Source organism: Heterocephalus glaber, unplaced genomic scaffold (assembly GCF_053883595.1).
Source record: "Heterocephalus glaber isolate CG9 unplaced genomic scaffold, H.glaber_assembly_v1.0 deba00001600, whole genome shotgun sequence".
Taxonomy (NCBI): domain Eukaryota; kingdom Metazoa; phylum Chordata; class Mammalia; order Rodentia; family Bathyergidae; genus Heterocephalus; species Heterocephalus glaber.
The window spans coordinates 1,864,305-1,884,517 of record NW_028258372.1 but is presented as its reverse complement, the minus strand read 5'-3'; the positions used below and the strand labels follow the sequence as shown (position 1 = coordinate 1,884,517).

Below are 20,213 nucleotides of genomic sequence, written 5' to 3'. Positions count from 1 at the left end.
CATGCTGTTTGATGATTTATATCCTTTTCGGCTCCCATGCACATAGTAGGTGTACAGTAATTATTTATTGAAAGGAATGGTAGAGATTTTTGTAGTTTGCTTTCATTGTTGCAGAAGTCACCTAAGTATATAAATTTCCTTGGAAACAAAGCTCTGATGGTTATCAGGGAATACAAAAGTATGAATAGGAGCCGGGTATGTTGGAGGCATTCGATCATGATTCAAAGACAGGCCTAAAGGATGAAATAGGAAGTATTCCTTGTGCCCCATAATGTCCCCCAGATGTTGCTTTTGCAAAATCCCAAGTGGTTCTCACCCTTTTTAATAAAGTATAGCAGCAGCAGCAGTGGCAGTGGCATCTTTACTTCTGTGAATGTGTTGTGAATAGGAAGACTGCAAGCACTAGAGTAAGAAGTTGAAGTTCTGGTGGAGAATCTTCTAGTCACCGACTATAGACAAACCCCGCACTATTCCGAGCTTCCCTTCGTTTATCTGTCAGATGGGGACCGCAACAGGAACTTCCTGTGTGCTCGGCAGTCAGGATGGGGCAGGGGATAGAGATGAAATAATACAGTGTAACTTAAGATAGAAAGACCGTTTATTTCTGTTATATGTCTGTTTACACGTACAGTATTGAAATACCTTGATAAATGCTTTTATGTCCTTACATGTTCCCCTTAGATATTAAGCTTTTAGCACCTTGTGAACTGAGACATCAAATATGTATGTTTTCAAACATTTCCAAAAAGTCTCAACTGAGTTAGTTTCAGTTATTAGCATATGATCCAGTTGCCATTATTACCGACTTTCTCAGGTGTCTTTAAAAAATGAGTCCTATTGGGCTGGGGATTTAGCTCAGTGGTTCCGCTGCCTGCCTCACACGTGAAGGTCCCAAGTTTAATCCCCGGTACCAAAAAAAATTAAAAAAAAAAAGAAATATCTTTTTTTTCTTTTCCACAGATTTTACAGAATTTAAAAGGATATAGAAAGCATATTACAAAAATCTTTTTTGAAATAAATTTGACAACTTCTAAGAAGTAACTTAGAAAACAAATTAATGAAACTAACTCTGGAGGAAATATAAAATTTGAATAGCACCTATTAAAGAAAGTATATTCCTAGCTTGAAAACCTACCTATATGACAACAGCAGGCTCATAAACATTTTAACTGATAAATTATATCAAACATTTAAAGCAGAAAAAAGAAGGAACACTTCTCCCCTCATTTTAGGAAATCAACATTGTGCTAATCCTAAAACTGGATAAAGATAATAGAAGAAAAAAGTATGAACATAGATAGAAATTTGTTTAACAAAACAAACTATTAGAAGTCAGATCTGGCAGGATGTAGGAAGTGGTTTTATTATAGGGATGGCAGTGTTGGTTCAGCATTGGAAGATTCACCCCCAAAAGTAATCATTTTAACAGAGGAAAGGAGAAAGCCATATGATCCTGTCATTAGTTGGAGAAAGAGTATTGGACTAAATTCTACAGCTGTTCATGGTAAAAGCTATCAGGAGACTAGAAGTAGAATAGAACCTTCTCAACAGATCAAAGACATGTACTCCATACTTGCAACAAAAACTCCTTCTATGAATGGAGACGATACGATGCTTTCTCCCTAAAGGGGAGAACAAGGGCATATATGCCTACTCTTCATCTGTCCGTTAGACTTTGAAACATAGGTCTAAACCAAAATAGTCTGGCAATAAAATGACACAATTAGGATAGGATTGGCAGGGCAGAAGCAAAATCTTTATATGTAGATGAAATGATCATCTACAGAGAAAATACTAAGAAATCTCTAGGAGCCCCTAGAACTTGTACTTGAATTTAGCAGGATTAGAAAACACAAGGTATATATAAAAATTCAGGTCTGTGTATACTTGGTATAAATGAAGAACTGGATATTGAAATTTTAAAGTTATGTAGGAGTACAAAGGACCCAGAAAAGCCAAAAACAAAAACAAAAACAGTGTTGGAAGACGTTCAGCACCCAATTTTAAGACTTCTTCTAAAGCTACAGTAATCAAGGCAGTGTTGGTATAAGGAAAGACATATAGCTCATTTGAATAAAACAGAATCTAGAAATAGAACCACACATATATGGTCCACTGAGTTTTGAAAGATTATTTAACATTAGCATTTTATAGAATATAAACTCGATTTAAGAGCTGAGGAAGAGATAGTGTCTTCAGCAAACGGCACTAGAACACCTGCTATCCCTATATAAAAAATTAACCTCAAGCCTTTTCTTCCATACATGAAAATAAGTTGAAGGGATCTATGAACCTAAATAAGAAAGCCTAAAAGTATAAAACTTTAAGAAGAAATTATAAGGGAAAATATTTATGAATTCAGGGTAGGCAAGAACTACCTAGGATACAAAAACCATGATGTATAAAAGAAAACAAATTGATAGATGAGATTCCATCAAAATTTAGAACTTTAAATGACATCATTAAAATGAAAAGTAGTCCTTAAACAGACCATATTTACAATACATATAACCTATGAGCAGAATATATAAAGAATTCTTAGAGCTTATTAATAGACAACCCAATTAAAATGTAGACATAAGAAGATGATAAATAGCCAGTATAGCACAAGGAATGGTGTGCAATTCTAGAATCAGAAAAATACTAATCAGTACAATAATAAGATTGAATTATACACTCACTAGGGAGATGAAGTCAAAAGTTTTAAAAGCCTTGTCATGACTGACTTTTTCTTTTTGTTGGATTCTCCCCCTTTGCATTTAATTTGTTATGCCCAATGGATTCATTCTGCTGGATTTCCTGGGGTTGTGATCCTCGTTGTCTTTTCCTAGGGTATTGTCTAAAATTTTTTGGAGTGCCGGTTTGGTATTCATGAAGTTCCTGAGGTGCTCTTTATCGTGAAAGTATCTTATTTCTCCATCAATTTTGAAAGATAGTTTTGCAGGGTACCTCAATCTAGGTTGGAGGCTGTTTTCCTTTAGGGCTTGAAATACATCACTCCAAGCTCTTCTTACCTTGAGGGTTTGCACTGAGAAGTCTGTTGTGATTCTGATGGGCTTTCCTTTGTATGTGATTTGTTTCTTTTCTCTCACTGCTTGTAGAATTTTATTCTTCTGTTGGATCTCTGGAATTATATATTATTATATGCCTATGTGTAGATTTTTTTTGATTAAGGCTAGCTGGAGTCCTATATGCCTCACTTATCTGTATGTCAAGTTCTTTTCCCTTCCTTGGGAAGTTTTCTGCCATCACTTCTGTGAAGAGTTTTTTATGTCGTCTACACTCTTTCTTCATTGACTCCAATCAGTCTTATGTTATTCTTCTTTGCATTGTCTAGCAGCTGCTGGATTGATTTCTTGTGTTCCCTTACAATTTTAAAGCAATTTTTCTTTTCCTCCTCACTAATTGCAATCTTATCTTCTATATGTGAAATTCTATCCTCACATTGGTTCATTCTGCTGCGCAGACTTTCGATGGAGTTTTTAATCTCTTGGAAATCTGTTTGTATCTGTTTTATGGATTCCATTTGTTTCCTATGTTGGGATTCCATCATGTTCCTCAGATCCTCTATTTTTTTATGTGTCCTCTCTAGATTTATTAATCATGTCTTGCACCATGAGCAAAATCTTTGCTGTTATTTGAGTAATTATTTTTGATTTCAGTTTTCCCATATCCTCTTTTGTTGCCAGGTCAGAGAGTCCAGGTGGTTGAGTATCCGAGTGTTCCATCTCGTTTCCCTTTGGGTTGCTGTAGGTGATCTGGAAGTCTGTTTTTGAGGCTTGTTTATGTGTCTTCTCATTTCCACGGGGGGGGGGGGGTGTGTGCTTCTGGCACCCGCACGGCTCACCTTCTCTGTCCTAGGAGCTTGGAATGGCAGCAGGGGAGCTTCCTTGCGGGTGCTGGGACCAGCTCAGCTTCTCTGCCCTAGGAGCTTGGGATGGTGGTGGGGGAGCTTCCTTCTGGGTGCTGGGACCGGCTCGAAATATCTTTTTTTTGAACATTGCTGTTTTATGTATATTGAAAGTAGTATTTGCTTGCTATACCTAAAGACAAACAAACAGGAAAAATGGAAAGCCATTAGGCTTGCCCCTGTGGCACATTTCACAGGGGTCATCTTCCCAGCTGTAAATGCTGGCTCTGGTGCGGGCAGCCTTCGTCCCCAGCTCCCTCCCTCTTCTCCCCTGTCTCTGCCCCCCCTCACTGCTTCAGCCCAGCAGACCCCAGCAGCGTGCCAGGTGCCCGGCGTGCAGCGTGACTGGAGGGGAAGAGCACTCTTCTGCTGCCATGGCCCAGCCCAGGGCACACAGGTCTGTGCAGGGACTTGAAGTGGAATCTGAAAGAGCCTTAGTAGTTCTGTCCTCTCAGAGTTGATCAGTCAAGACACACTCTGTCTTCTACTCATGAGGCCAAAATGTTTCCTCTGTATTCGAATGGATGTTTGGTAATGAGATCTGTGCTAAGCATCTAATAAGGTTTAGTGTCTATCCTTACAGCCTCATCATTTTAATATAAGGGGTAATGCAGCGGGCTTTCTGGTGATAAATGCTAAGTGGAAGTGTCCTTAGAGTCATTTAAAAAAATTAATGGTTTATTTTGCCAAAAGGGAAAAACTAAAATCATAAATGGAAGGTAGGATTATTTTTAGTTGAGAGTGTTAATGAGATAGATACCCTTCCTATATTTACAGATCTTTTTTGGTCTCTTTTGTAGTTTACAAACTATTTTCCACATCATAGATATTCAGATATTTGAAGAAAAATTCTCTTATACAGCCTCAGTTTTAATAATTGTTGGTTACATGATGGAGTTTCTCAGTGTTTCACCATTGGTAATTTTTTGACTGAATCTGCCGTTTTGTCTGAAAACATAGGGTATGAGTTTATAAAGTAGCCTTCAGCGACCATATTTTCAGAAAGAGAGGACGGCTTCTTGTGTTCCTCCTTTTCTTGTGTACCCATTAGTTCATTGCTGCTTAGTTTCCCCCTCTAAAGTACTGCTGAGCCATCTGGGGTAAATACTAGTTTGTAATTGATTGTTGGCCCGGTTTACCATTACTTAACAAATTTTATGATAGCTGTATAGTTGTAAATGGAATGATTGCAGAAGCTATATCAGCTCATTAATTTTTCTTTTAAAATTTTTGTTTTCAATGTTATGATTTATTTACTTGCAACTTTTTTCTTGCTTTTTCTTTTTGATTTTCTTTTTGATTTTTTTATTTTACATTACAGACAAACAGAAACTTCCTCCTTTTATCTTTCCGTTCTCTGATTTATGATAAATTGGGTTTCCTTTGGCCTGGCATTTGCTTCAGCAGGCAGTCTTCCTTCAAGTACCTCCCTGATTGATGTATAATCTTTGATATCTTCCATTAGCCTCCAGGATCACTAAGTTCAAGGCCCCCTTGGAACCTAAGGAGCCCCGCCGAGGAGCTGAAGGCCTTCCGAGTCCTTGGGGTGATTGACAAGGTAATTCTTCAGTGTCTCTTCAAGAGTTCAGTCATAAATCGACTGCATGCTGACATTCTGTCTTTGAAGCTTTGGATCTTAAGGATATGAAACAAAAGGAGAAAATGACTCAAATGCATCTGCACTTTAAAATAACAAAAGCAGAAGAGAAAAAGCTTTTATCTAAGCAATTCATGTAAGGTCATGCAAAATATATTTGAGCAGAAGGAGCAGGTACATATTTGTGGGCATTCAGTTGAGTAAGGGGTTTTATTTTATAAAAGTGGTATAGCAGGAAGACACTTTGTGTAAGCTACACTTGTGAGTCAGTATTGTTCAACGTTATTGGCATAGTCATTTTAATGGTCAAAAAGAAAAAGCGGCATTGAGTACCACTTACTGAGCACTTCTTGTGGGTAAGACCTTATATTAGGCCTTGCATACAAAGCCGTTTATTTTGTTCTTCTCAAAATCCAGTTAAAGTATTTGCATCTTTGTGGGAAAGTGTTAAACATGCTAAGTAACTTGTCCCAAAGTCACCCAGCTCATTTAGGGGAATTCTGGGATTTAAACTGTGATATTTGTTGAACTCCCCAACTGTGCTTTTTTCCAGTACTTTAAATCCCCTCTACACACACCCATGCGCGCACACATGAACACACACACTCTTTTATACTTGCAATAAAAAATACTGAGTTAACAGATGCAGGTTGATGAGCCAACATGCAAGTTTGGGGATATCTCAGATATACCCGATAGTAATAATGCTAGACTTGTCAGTAGGTTATGATTGTAATTTAAAATCCATAGACATTAAGCCACATTTTAAATGTATTTGATCACCTACCACTTTACCATCACAGTAAAATAAAATGCCTTATTTAATATTAAGGCATAAATTAATCTAGATCTTTTTCATCATTAAACATCTTTTCTGAAGCACCTTGGTGTTCATCTGTAATGCTTCTTGTGTTCATTGTGCATTTCTTGTGTTCTTAGCTATGCATGTGATTCTTTGCTAAAATAAATATGCAATAAATTTCATGCAATTTGGACAATAATTAATGGTTTGAGGTATTCCTTTTTTTTTTTTTTTTGGGTACTGGGGATCGAACTTGGAATGTTGCGCTTGTGAGGCAGGCGGCGGAAACACTGAGCTAAATCCCAGGCCTGGTTTGAGGTATTCTAAAGGGAACATTAGGTAGTATATTTCATGAAGTTCTGTTTTATTCTCACAAGCATAATTTTTCTCACATTTATATGATGGAAGTCTGACTTGAGAAATTGTAAGCAGTGTAGGTGGACTTTTTTGTTGTTGTTATAGAGTCTGAAGCGTTCCCTTAACCATTGTTTCTGCAGCCTTTTCATTGTGAGAATATCCTGCTTGAGAGTGAGCAGAAGCAAAATAGTAATGGAGTAGTTGCTAGTGCTTGGATTTCTGTGCAGATAACTCTGCTTTCTTGCTACATAGCTTTTGCCTTCTCTCTGAGGCTTTTCTTTTAACATGACCTGACCTTTCATTGCTATGGGGTAAGCTGCAAATCACCTGGAAGTCCTGGTAACGAGCATGCAGGTTGGTCTAAAGGACTTTCGGCAGTGGAGGCATTCCTGAATTCTGTCCTGGCGCCTAATTCCTTACTCTTTATTCTGTTAACCTGGAAAATGTGGTTGGTGTTGAGCAGATGACATTTTTAAAGTAAAGCTAAGGAAATATGTGTCTTGGGAATAAACTTTGCTCATACATCTTTTAGAATTTATAATATGGTGTCTGATAAAAACATGAGCAGGCAGATTTTTAAAAATTGGAGTTGTTCAAGGTGAATTCCTTTCTGTTGTACTGAGGAATATTCGACACATAATGTGTACCAATAAATATTTGTTGAATAAATGAATTGAAATAATTTAAAACGTATCATCGATAGAGTGACACCTACTGTTATAATGTGAGACTGCTACTTAGTATCATACAAGGAGGCTGACTACCCAGTAGGTGTTTTTACCCAGAGGGGCAGTAATTCTTCCATAGCTGTATGTTGGTTTAGTATTCAAAGAGAAATAAATGACTTTCTGTTCTTTAATTGGGATTGTAAAATCCTTCATTAAAAGTTATGCAACAAGAGATTTAAGTGTTAAGGCTCTTGGAAAATAAGTAAGCTTGTGTGCATTCAGTTGTGAAAATGATCCGGCCAGTGAAGGCCCTCAAAATCGTATCATGGGAGGAACAGCTGAAAAACAAGAAGATTTTCAACCTCATAATGCTATGTGAGGTCTTCATATATTTGAGGGCTGTCTTGGACAGAGAAACTATGTCAGGTTTTGTTTAAACCTTCAGGGTTAAACAGTTTCTCAACTACAGACTAGGGTTATCTCAGACAAATCAAGATGCTAGATTTTGCTGGGAGGAAGGCAGTAAGGGTTGAACGTTGACTGTTAAAATCATCTACAGGAGGGCCAAGGATTTAGCTCAGTGGTTCTGCCGCCTGCCTCCCAAGCACAAGGTCCCAAGTTCGATCCCTGGTAAAGCCCCCTGCCAAAAAAAAATCATCTACAGGGTGCAGCTAGGACTAAGGAGTATAAGCTTGAGAACAGTGAATTTTGGCTTATGATTAGAAATACATTTCAAGAATTACTATCTTGAGTCTGGGGTATAGCACAGTGGTAGAGTGTTTGCCTAGCATGTGTGAGGCCCTATATTCCATCCCCAGCACTACTGTCTCTCTCTCTCTCTCTCTCTCTCTCTTTTTCTCCCCCCCCCCCACACAACTTGTACCTTGACCAAAGGCAGACTGGATTTCTTCAGATCTTATGAGCTTCTTGTTAGTAGAGATATTCAAGTGAAGGCTGAAGATCAGTGGTGGAGGTATTGTAGAGGGAATTCAAACATTTGGATGTGTTTTTACATTAGATAACTTCTAAAAATTTCTTTAAGCCCCAGATTCATTTGCACATGGTCTTCATGTAGCAAAAGCAGGGGAGAGAAGAAATTAGTGCAAGAACTGTGTTGGAATGAGGAAGATGAATTACTGTTACAGTCATACAGGTCTTTGCATATTTAGTTGCAGTATTTTGTGTTGTGTATATGTGATATGAATATGTGTAGTGTGTGTATAGGATTTCTTATATATAGGTATTTTATAATTGTGTTGGAAGTCTAGATTGGTCTTTTGATCAGTAGTAGGATACTCAAAAGCCAGAGTGTTTCTGAGAAAGTTTGCTATTATATAATATAACTTATCTGTAAAAGGATAAAGGAGCCCATAGTGCAGTTAACAGTAATGTACCAATGATCTGTTTCCTGATTTTTATATTGTATTACAGCTATAGAAGATGTCCTTCTGTGGGGGGAAGCTGGGCAAAGGGTAAATGGGACTCTTTGTACTATTGTGGCAACTTCCTGTAAGTTAAAAGAAGTTAGAAGAAAAGAAAAAAGCTGAAGGGAACACTGACTTGAATACCACAGCGAAAATATCAAGATTTGTCCCTTCACTGCCAGTTAATGCTTTTGGCTTAAGTGTCACTAGAGTGTCACCCTATGTGTGGGTGTTCACATGAAAGCAAGACCAATAAAGATACTGCTACCTTATGAAAAATAACTTAAATAGGTTGTTTTTCAGATTAGGGTTATAAGAAACCCATTGTTATTTATTAGGTTGGGTGCCTTGGCATTTTGTAGCCGCCTAAGTTTATCTGATGTTTTCGCTGATGAGGCAGAGTTTTTAGGTTAGCATGTCATTGGACAAATACTGGAGTTTCTATTTTGTAGCTAAAATATGAGGGAGAAAATTTGTGGAGGTTGTTCAAATTGAATAGATCTCAAAAGACTGGCACTTGCTGTCCTTAAGGTACCTAAGACACTGAGGTACCTTAGAGTACCTTAGGTGCACTTAGGTACACTTAGGTACACTAGGTACACTAAGGTACACTTAGGTGCCTAAGGGTACTTAAGGTACCCTTATATTTTCCTAGAGGAAAATATAAGGGAAAACTGTCTTCACTGGAATTGCAGATGTATCAATATTTGGATATTTTCTCATTTAAGAAACACTGGGTAGAACTGGTTTAACCTGAAAGGATTCCTATGTGTACTTCATCTACAGTGTGACCAAAATATTACCTGGGAACTTTAATGGTATCATGTGACAATAAATTGCACTTTTGCTTCTGGGAAAATGGAGTAGAGGTCCTTTTCCCTATTTCTTCTGCTAAATAGGGACAAACTCTGGATATTACATAGAAAACAAAGCTAAGTAGATTGAAAAGTGGAGAGAAGAAGGAAGACTGGCTACTGACCTAAAGAACTGCAAGGTGGTGAGTTCTCTGGTTTTCTTTTTGCCTTGTATGTCTCAGATTGGATTTTGGAGAAATGGGTAACTTGGATAAGCCAAGAAGTGCAGACCAAAACAAAACAAAACAAAACAAAACAAATACCCCAAACAAAAGTCTATTCTTTCTAGCCAAAGCTTAGTAAGAGAAAAAACTTCAACCAAAACACCATACAATAACTGCTGTGTTCTAGACCAGCACCACCGAAAAACTGGGGCGTCTTTCCGTTCCTACTAACAAAGGCCAAGTGGGGCTTCTGTACCTCTGTCCTTGCCGGATGGAGCCAGGTGCCTCACGCCCTTGCTGGCCCAGGGTCAGAGGAAGCTTGCTGGAGATTCAGGACCCTGACACTACCCAGTGGTAGAGACAAGTGACAGGATGCCAGGTTCTTCTGGGACAGGGTGTATCAGTGAAGCTCTGAGCCTCTCTACCTTCATTGAGTAGTAACCAGGAGTTCCAGTTTCTTTCCTCAGATATCAGTGAAGGCTGAATGGAGAAGCTAATCTTGAGTATAGTGATTATCTCTGTTCCCTCAGAGTGATGTCAGAGGGTAGGGCCTCTGAGTTATACACTTACTAAGATCTTGACCCTAATAACATAACACCAAAAAGTCCAGCTTTCCGTGGAAAGCCACCTGTCATATAGGAACTAGGAAGAGCTCAGCTTGAATGAGAAAAGAAAACCCACTATTACCAACCCTGAAATGACACAGATGTTAGAATTATCCAAGGACTTTAACATCAGCCATCATAAAAGTGTTTCACTGAGCAGTTACACACCCAAGAAGCAATGAAAAATTACAAAGTCTTTGCAAAAGAATAGAAGATATATATGGAGAATATACATCTCCAAATGTAAATTGTACAACCGAAGAATACAGTAAGAGAGAAAAGAAACTTAGTGGGCTCAATGGCAAAATGGATAAGACAGAGGAGAGTTTTTGATCTTGAAAATAGACCAATAGAAATTGCTCCATCTGAATAGAGTGGAAAAAAAAAAATGAACAGAGCCCGAGGAACACGTGTGACTAAATCAGAGGGCTGGTAACTGTCACTGGGCTTATAAAGAGGGAAAAGACTGTGGGACTGAAAAGTGCTTGAGGAAATAGTGGGTAGACATAAACCTACAAATTCAGGAAGTTGAGTGAACCCCAAGCAAGAATACAAAGAAATTCATGCCAAGACCCATCAAAATCTCACTTTAAAAAACTAAAGATAAGGAAAAAATATTTGAAAGCAATGTGAGAGAAGCAGCACTTTACCTATAAGGAAAACAGCAGTTCAGATGACAATGAGTTTCTTATTAGAAACCATGGAGGCCAGAAATACGTGGCATGACATTTTCAAGTGCTGAAAGAAAAGAGCTGTAATTCAGACTTTGTAGCCTGCGAAAGTATGAAAGATAATAGAAAAATACGGCAAATTTTAAAATTAAATTTGTTACAGTCAAAGACACATTGCCATTAATCTCCTTCAAAATACTCCTCATGCTTTGAACACGCTTATCCATCATTCTTGCCACTTTCTGAAGCAGTTGTGGAAATTCTCTTTCCTGAGTAGCTTTTTGAGGTGTGATAAAATACAGTAAAATGCTGCTTCTAAGTGCCATTCAACAAAAAGGCAGACTTGTAAAAACATGATGTTGTGTCCTCATCCACATTATGTACCAGACCTGGCACTGTGTGACCTCTAGCTCTTCCCCAAAGTCAAAATAATCATGAAAGGTAGTTGTTTTGAATCCAATCAGGAGATTGAAATAGCCATAACAATGCAACTAAAGACCCTTATGAGAGGCAACTTGTAGAACTGCTTCAGAAAGTGGCAAGAATGTTGAGATAAGTGTATTCAAAGCAAGGGGCCATATTTTGGAGGGCATTAGTGGCAGTGTGTCTTTTACTGTAATAAATTTTTAGAATTTAAACACATACTGTATTTTTCTATCATATCTCATCTTTCAGGAATGAAGGGAAAATCAGAATATTCTCAGATGAAGAAACAAAAAAGAACTTTCCACTAACAATCCTACCAGAAAAGAATAACTAAAGTCAGTTTTCTAAGCAAAGAAAAGGATAAAAGCAGAGATCTTGGAGTATTAGGAAGAAAAAAGAACAATGGAGAGGGTATAATATTAGTAAATAAAATGGACTTTCCTCTCTTCACTTTTCTAAATTATGGTCCAAGCAAAAATGGTAATATTATCTGATGTAATTCTATATGTATGTAGAGAAAATATTTATAATAATAATATTTATAAAATACTATAAATGATGGAGAGTAAAGAGATATCTGTATAACAGAGAAAAAGTTTCCATACTTAGCTTGAATGATACAATGATAACTCCGGTAGACTGTGGTTATTTATAAATAGAGAAATCAGTAAAAAAGCTATGTAAAGATATACACTAAAAACAGTATAGATAACTAATGTGGAATTCTAAAAAATGTTCAGATAATTCATAAGGCAAGAGTAGAAAACAAATGAAAGTAGAGAAACAAATAAAAAAATACAAACTTCAGTGCTAACAGATCATTAATTATATTAAATGTAAATAATATAAATATATCAATTAAATAAAATAGATTAGCAGAGTATTAAAAAATATGGCTCAATTCTGTGGTGTTTACAAGAATCTTACTTCAAACACAGTGATATAGATAGGTTGAAAATAAAAGGGTAGAAAATAACATGTAAATATTAATAAAGAAAATATGAATGACTACATTAGTATTAGGTGAAGAAGGCTTCAGAGAAAGGAAAGTGATCAGAAACAGGAACATTGTATGATAAAAGGCTCCATCCACCAAGAAGACACAGGAGCCCTAAATATGTATACACCAAACGTTCGAGATGTAAAATAGTATGAAGCAAAACCTTATAGAACTGAAAGGAGAAATAGGTGAATCTACAATTATAATTGGAGATTTCACACCCTTTCTCAACTACTGATAGAACAATCTGACAGAAAACTAGCAAAGATATAGAAGAACCCAGGGGTACCATCAAACAAGATGGCACAGTTGGCATTTGTAGAGCCCACCCTACCCACAGCAGCAGCATACCATTCTTTCCAAGTTCCTGTGGAGGATGTACAAAGACAGGCAATTTCTGGGACCAAAAATCAATTTCAACAAATCTGAAAGAATTGAAATTATAAAGAGTGTATTCTCTGACCACACCTGAATTAAACTGTTAATACCAGAAAGATAACAGGAAACTTCAATTCCTTAGAAACTGAATGTTACGTTTCTAAATCCATGGATCAAAGAGGAAACCCTCAAGGGAATTCTAAAAATACATATAGTTGAGTGAAAATAAAAGCAGAGCATATCAAAATTTATGGAACAAAGCTAAAGCAGTGCTGGGTGAAATTTATGGTAGTAAATGCTCGTGTCAGTAAAGAGGAAAAGTCTCAAATCACTAAGCCAAGATTTTAACTCAAGAAACTAGAAAAAGAAGAAAATAGACCTAAATCAAGCAGGAGGGATGAAGTAAATGTCCAAACAGACATCAGTGAAAATTGTGAATAAAAACCATACAGAAAAGAAAAATCAGTGGAACACTAAGCTGGTTCTTTGTGAAGATCAATAAAATTGACAAACTTCTGGCAAAACTGACAAAAAAAAAGTGAAAAGAAAAGAAAGAAAGAAAGAAAGACTCAAATTGCCATCATTAGGAATGAGATGGGGAGGGCTGGGGATTTAGCTCAGTGGTTCCATCGCCTGCCTTGCAAGCGCAAGGACCCAAGTTCGATCCCTGGTACCAAAAAAAAAGGAATGAGATGGGGAAAGATTGTGCAGACATCAAAAACCTAACAAGGGAATATTACAAACAAACCTGCACATGTAAATTTGATAACTTAGATGAAATGGACCGATTCATAGAAAAGCATAAACTGCCAGCCAGCATGAAATGAAAATTTGAATAGCTCTAGAATTGTTAAGGGAATAGAACATACAATTAAAATATTCCTAAAATGAAATCTTGAGGCTCAGTTGGTTCACCAGAGAATTCTACCAAACCTTCAAAGAAGAATTAACACCAGTTCTACACATTTTGTTCTTGGAAGTGGAAGAAGTGGAAACAATTCCCAGTTCATTTAAGAGGCCAGTTTTACTCTGATAACAAAACAAAAACAGTACACATCAGAAAACTACAGACCAATACAGTATTACTCATGAATGTAGATAAAAAAAATTCCAGCAAAATATTAGAAAACAGAAATCAGAAATCAGCAATATCTAAAAAGAATTAAATACCATGATCAAGTGAAATTGATTCCTGGACACAAGGCTGTTTCAGTGTCTGAAAATCAGTCCAGTTAATCTAACCATATTAACAGTATAAAGAAGAAAAGTCACATGATCATATCAATTGATACAGTACAAGCATTTGGAAATTCAAAACCAGTTCGTGAAAAAAAAAAAAACTTCTCTAAAAACTGGAAATGGAGAGAAGCTTCCTTAATGTGGTAAAGGAGAGCTCCACAAAAGTTAAAACTAGCATCATACTTAGTGGTGACTGTCTGACTGCTTTATCCCTAAGATACTACTTTTATTCAACATAGGACCAAAAATTCCAGACAGTGCTATAAAGGAAGAAAAGAAAACAAAAGACACTGGGATTGGGAAAGAAGAAATATACTTGTCCCTATGTAAAGATAACGTGATAGTCTACACATAAGAAATCAAGCTGGGTGTGGTGGATGCCTGTAATCCCAGCACTCAGGAGACTGAGACGGGAGGATCACTGTGAGTTTGAGGCCATCCTGGGCTACATAGTGAATTCAAGATCAGCCTGAACTACACAGCAAGACCCTGTCTTAAAAAACCAGACCAAACTAAACCAGAACTATAAAATCTACGAAAGAACTTAAGTAAGTAAATCTAAAAAAGTTTCAAGGTACAAAATATGCATGAAAAATCTGTTTTATTGCTGGATACTAGCAGCCTATGAAAATTGGAATTAAACATATTGAATTGCTTGGCCTAAATCTAACAAGAAATGTACAGAACTGTTGAAGTATAAATTTCATAATATGGATAAAAGAAATCAAAGCTCTAAATAATTGAGAAAGTATGTTTGTGATCAAAAGACTCAAATAGTACCTATGTAAATTCTCCGCAAACTGATGCACAGTTTTAACAAGTTCCTCACGTTCTCAGGGCGTTTTATAGGTACAGACCAGATTCTTCTAACATTTACATGGGAAATTACAGGAACTAGAGTAGCTATAAATAGCCTTGGCAAAAAAAAAAGAGCAGGATATAGTCACTCTGCTTTATTTTATGTCTTATAGCTACAGTGATGAAGCTGTTGGTTCTATGTAGAGACAACTAGGTCAGTGAAATAGGACACAGAATGCAGAAACTGCCCCACAATATGGCCAGCTGATCAAAGATGCAAAGCAATTTAGCATAGGCGGGGGAATCTTTTTAACAAATATTGCTAGAGCAGTTGGGTATCCTTTGACTCCAAAATGATCCTTGACCTAATTCTCACATCTTATACAAAAATTACTTGAAAATGAATGAGAGATTTAAATATCAAACTGTAATATGTAACTCCAAGAAGGAAACAAGAAAAAAAAACTTCAGGATGTAGACCTTGGTTTGTAATAGTTGAGGACATGCCCCCGGAAGTGTGATCCATAAAAGGAGAAATTCGTAAGTTGGACTTCATTGATAAAGATTTAAGACTTTTGCTTTGCTAAAGACTCATTTAAGGAATGAAAGGACAAGCGACAGACTGTGAGAATTTTTCTGCAAACCACATATATGACAAAAGACTCATCTGGAATATTGTAAAGAGCTCTGAAACCCAACAGTAAAATTAGCTTCAATCAGAAAATGGCCAGAAGATGCGAGAAAGCGTTTTAACAAATGAAGTAATAGCAAAGAAGCACATGAAATGATGTTCAGCATCATTAGTCATTAGAACAAAACACAAAAGAAGAATACAGTATCACTACACGTCTTTTAGAAAACTTCATTTGTAATAGTCCCAAATTATAAACACCCAAAATATCTCATAGTAGGTAAATAGTTAAAACTATGGTTTACTAAGAACATAGATTATTATTTAGCAGTAAAAAGGAACTACTGATGTACCTGTCAACTAGAATGGAGTTATGCTGAATGAAAAGCTAATGGTTATATACTGTATTATTCTGTTTCTTTAACATCTCAAAATGGCAAAGTTATGGAACAAAGTGCAGATTAAGGGATGCCAGTGTTTGCGGATGGTGGGAGGGAGGAGAGTGGGTGTGATGGTAAGCTTTGTGGTGGTGGAATAGTTAGTTCTGTGTCTTCATTGCCTACAGCTACAGGAATGTGCAGTTGTGCTGAAAGGTGACATGGGACCGTGTGTAGACATGGCACTGTTGGCAGTTTTCTGGTTATCACCATGTACTCTAGAGACATAAGATGTAAGCCCGGGGCAAACAGGATGCAGAGTACATGAGATCTCACTGTACAACCTCTGCAACTTCCTTTAATTTAAAATTACTTTAAAATAACTTTAAAATGGTAATTGTTTGGTTTACCTTCTTTGTGTTGTCTTGTGTATCTTAGATTTTATTTCAATTATTTCTATTTTCCTTCCATAGTTAACTCTAGAAGAGTTGCAGTAGTAGGGGACAAAGACATAAATGAAACTAATGATAAGGTAGATAAGGATTAATAATTATTTCTATAACATATTGATTATATGCAACAAATTGGGTTAATCTAACATGGTCTCATATTTTTCTGGTAAATTCAGCATTATTCTATTGTAATATTAAAAAAACCCCATCACCGTGGCTGTAACAGTAAATATATAGCAATTTACCATATATATATGTGCTATCAGCAAACTAAGAATAGAGAGGAACCTCCTCTACTTGATAAAGAACATCTACAAAGAACTTAGAGCTAACATCATACTTAATGCGGAGAAACTACAGATTTTCTTGCTAAGAACCAGGCAAGGATGTCCCCTCTTTTTCAACATAGTACTGGAAGGCCTTGTTAATGCTGTTAGAGTAGAAAAGGAAATAAATGGAGTACACGTCGGGAAGAAAGATTTCTGTCTTGTTCACAGTGATGAATAAGCTTTTCTGGGGTTCTGCAGCAAGGCCTGGCTTGCTTTTTGTTGGGTTTTCCATCAACAGACACCAAACATTTGTTTTCTGTCTTCTAAAATATCACCAACTTTTTCTTCTCTTCTGTTTTCTTTGTATTCATTGTGACTTCATATCTTCTAAGTTTTCTTTATTCTTATTTGGTTTCTAGAGGGCCCAGTAAAAGAGTATTAAATTTAACATGTTACATTGCCCTTTCAGTTTCATGATGTTCATGATTTTGGTCAACATGTTTTTGTTGTCCTTTTAAAAGTCCTTAATAAACTTATTTTTAAAAACATGATATGGCTGAGTTCTATTGGTGACATATAGCTAAAATAACTATTTCAAATCATTCCACTACCTTCGGGGTACTAGTAATTATATTCCACCCATTTTCCCTTACCCATGTTTCAAATTAAATTTCAGGCATCCTAAATCATTTGTAAAGTTAAAGTTTATACTCATTTTTTAAATTTCCTTCTTAAAATGTACTGTTATTTTCCTCTAGTCTGATTTTCCTGCTGCCACAACCATTTATGAAACTGAGCGTTTATAAAATGAGCTTCTAAGACTGATGACTCTCTTGCTTAACATCAAATAATACCCTCACATAGATTTTAGGGCAAAGTTCAGCTTCCTAAGTAAGCATGGAGCCCTTCCTGAGCAGCCTCTCCTTTTTCTGTTGATTCTCAGCTGGTTCTTCCCCCTCTGGATGAACCCAAACCACCACCACATACTCTTGGCTACAGTCCGGTTGAGCCCTGATCTTGTAGGCATGCAAATCACGTTCTACCCTCTCCCCAGAGTGCCTTCTTTTCTCTTTCTTCCTCACTTGACTTCTTCTCTTCCTCTATTGTTGTCTTTCTTAGAAGCCTCACTTGCTTTTCTTTACTGTCTGATCTAAATTATCTTTTGGTTGTGTTCTTTTAGTTACCTTGACTTATCTATCATAGCATTTATTCATGTCATGCAGTAAGTTTTCGATGGTGTTTTGGTGCCTCTTTCAGTAAGCCTTCAGATTCCTCACATGCCCAAGCATACAAGGGTGATGGAAAACTATAGTGTGTGCTTAGGTAAAAAAACTGATTACTGTGAAAGATGCATTGCCTCCCCCCCGCCCCCATAACCTCCTTGCTTCAAACACACCTCGTTTTCTTGTCACTTTTTAAGAAAGTTATTTCATACGAATTTATTTAGGGATGCCGTTTTCACTCCTCAATACATTTTATGCACTTCTCATACATTTCTTTGCTGGTGAGTTCATCTGGTTCTGAAGGGTTAGCGTCATCTTTATCAGCCAACTGTCTTCAGATCAAGATTTGTTTACACAACCTGGAGTTTCTGTGAGTGCTCCATTAATTTCCATTACTCCCAGTGGAGGAGAAGAGGATTCACTGGCACCTTTCACATTTTCAAAAGTGCCAAGCTCACCTTGCCTTTTGCAATTTTGTCCCAACTTCAGGCAGACTACAATAAACATCTCCAAAAGCTTTCTGTGCAAAATTGCTGATTCCCACTGTTCCAGTACCGCTTTCTGTTGCTGTCCATTCATATTTCTCTGAATTTAGGCACCTGCCAGGGCAGCACACCCCTGACCACTCTCAGTGCCGTGTTCCCAGGGGTGCCAAGGGCACTGTGCGGGGCTTCCACTGCTGGGCCAGGTTGAGCTGCTCTTGTAATTTTCTGAAGCAGTTCTGTAAGTCCTCTTTCCTGAGTGTCTTTACACGGTGTGATAAAAAGTACAGTGAATACTGCTGCTGAGTCACATCCAATAGAAAGGCAGGCTCCTAATACCGTTATCCTGTGTCCTCATCTACCTTATTTAACCGGATCTGGCATCGTGTGACTTCCGGTTCTTCCTCAAAGTCAAAATGACCACGAAAGGCAAATTTTTTTTTTTTTTGTACCAGGAATCGAACTTGGGTCCTTGCACTTGCAAGGCAGGTGGCAGAACCACTGAGCTAAGTCCCTGGCCCTGAAAGGTAAATGTTTGAACTGATTCAGGACGTCAAAGCAGCCACAATAGCACAAGTAAAGACACTCACGAAAGAGGATTCCCAGAACTGCTTCAGAAAATAGCAAGAACGATGGGAGAAGTGTGTTCTAAGTGAGGGTATCTTGAAGGGGATTAATGGCAATGTGTCTTTCACTGTAATACATTTAAAAAACATTTAGGATTCACTATTGTTTTGATCACACTGCACACGTACTTACTGGTCATTTGGTGGTGCTGGGGATGGAACCCAGGACCTTGAGTACTCCAGGCAAGCATTCTACCACTGAGCTACATTCCCAACTGCTAAGCAGACTTGTTGAGTAATTTTTAAGGGAACAGGAGGAGACAGTATATAGGATGTACTTTAAGATCGCAAGCCATCTGTGTGTCTGTACTATACTCTCAGCATCAGAGCAACAGTGTATTCTGCACCCAAAACTGTCAAAGCCTTCCTACTCCTCCCATCTTCATGACTCTCTAGCAGGAGGAATCATCAGATTTGAGAAAGTGTGTTGTGCCTTTGTGTTTCATATATTCTTTAAAATATTTGGGAATTTTTCAAAACATGAACACCTTATGTTCTTATACTAAATAAATCTTCTAGGTTATATTAAAATACTGTTAAAATTTAATCAATACCAGAAGTTTAGTTCCATCTGCTACAATAGCACAAACTCATTAAAAACATTTACAAGTGGCAGTGTTTAAAGCTTCTTCGGCCTTGAGGCATTTTCTTCTGTTTTGGAATTAGGCCACCTTTGACATCAGCAACTTAGGTGGATATGTATTGTACTGGCTGACTTGGAATTGTTTGCCTCTGTGTCAGTTATCGTTGGAAGTGGGCACCTGTTAATTGTCTATTTATGCAGTGCACCTATTCAAAACATATGTACAAGAGAGCTGTATGAATATATTTGCTGCTCCTTAGGGACTTACTTCCCTTTTTCAGGTCCCCTAAACTGATATAAACATATTTTTAGAGCACCTCTAGCATGAGAATGAAAATTTTAAACCAGGCTATGGATGGACAGTGAGATAGTTTACATTAGCATTACAGTATTAGGTTTTTCTAGCAAATGCAAATAAGGACTTAAAGCTAAATACAGTAAACTACTTTTAATTGAATTATTTTTTATCTGAATATAACTGTCAAGTTTTCATCTCAAGTGGATTTAAAAATTCAAACTGAGAAATAGAATAAATGGATTCGCTATGGAATTGAATGGCATGAGTTGAACTTGGGCCTATAAACCCAGAACTTTAGAGTTTTAACCTCTCTTTAGCATAATCTCTTCATGGCCTTGGGCAAGTTCTTCACAAAAACAGAAAACAAGACAATCAAAAT

The 20,213-nt window shown here is 37.1% G+C and overlaps 1 protein-coding gene across 13 annotated transcripts in view; it reads left to right on the top strand.

Annotated features, from left to right (window-relative positions):
- Window positions 1–20,213, top strand: part of Rps6kc1 (ribosomal protein S6 kinase C1) — a 176,162-nt gene that overhangs the window by 102,497 nt on the left and 53,452 nt on the right. For all 13 annotated transcript variants that reach the window (XR_015444471.1, XR_015444473.1, XR_015444469.1 and 10 more), the window contains one exon: window positions 5,376–5,468. Coding sequence is in view for 5 of the 13 variants with exons in the window: in XM_004853554.4 (XP_004853611.1) it covers window positions 5,376–5,468 (93 nt within the window). In the remaining 8 variants the exon portion in view is untranslated. The remainder of the gene's footprint in view (window positions 1–5,375; window positions 5,469–20,213) is intronic.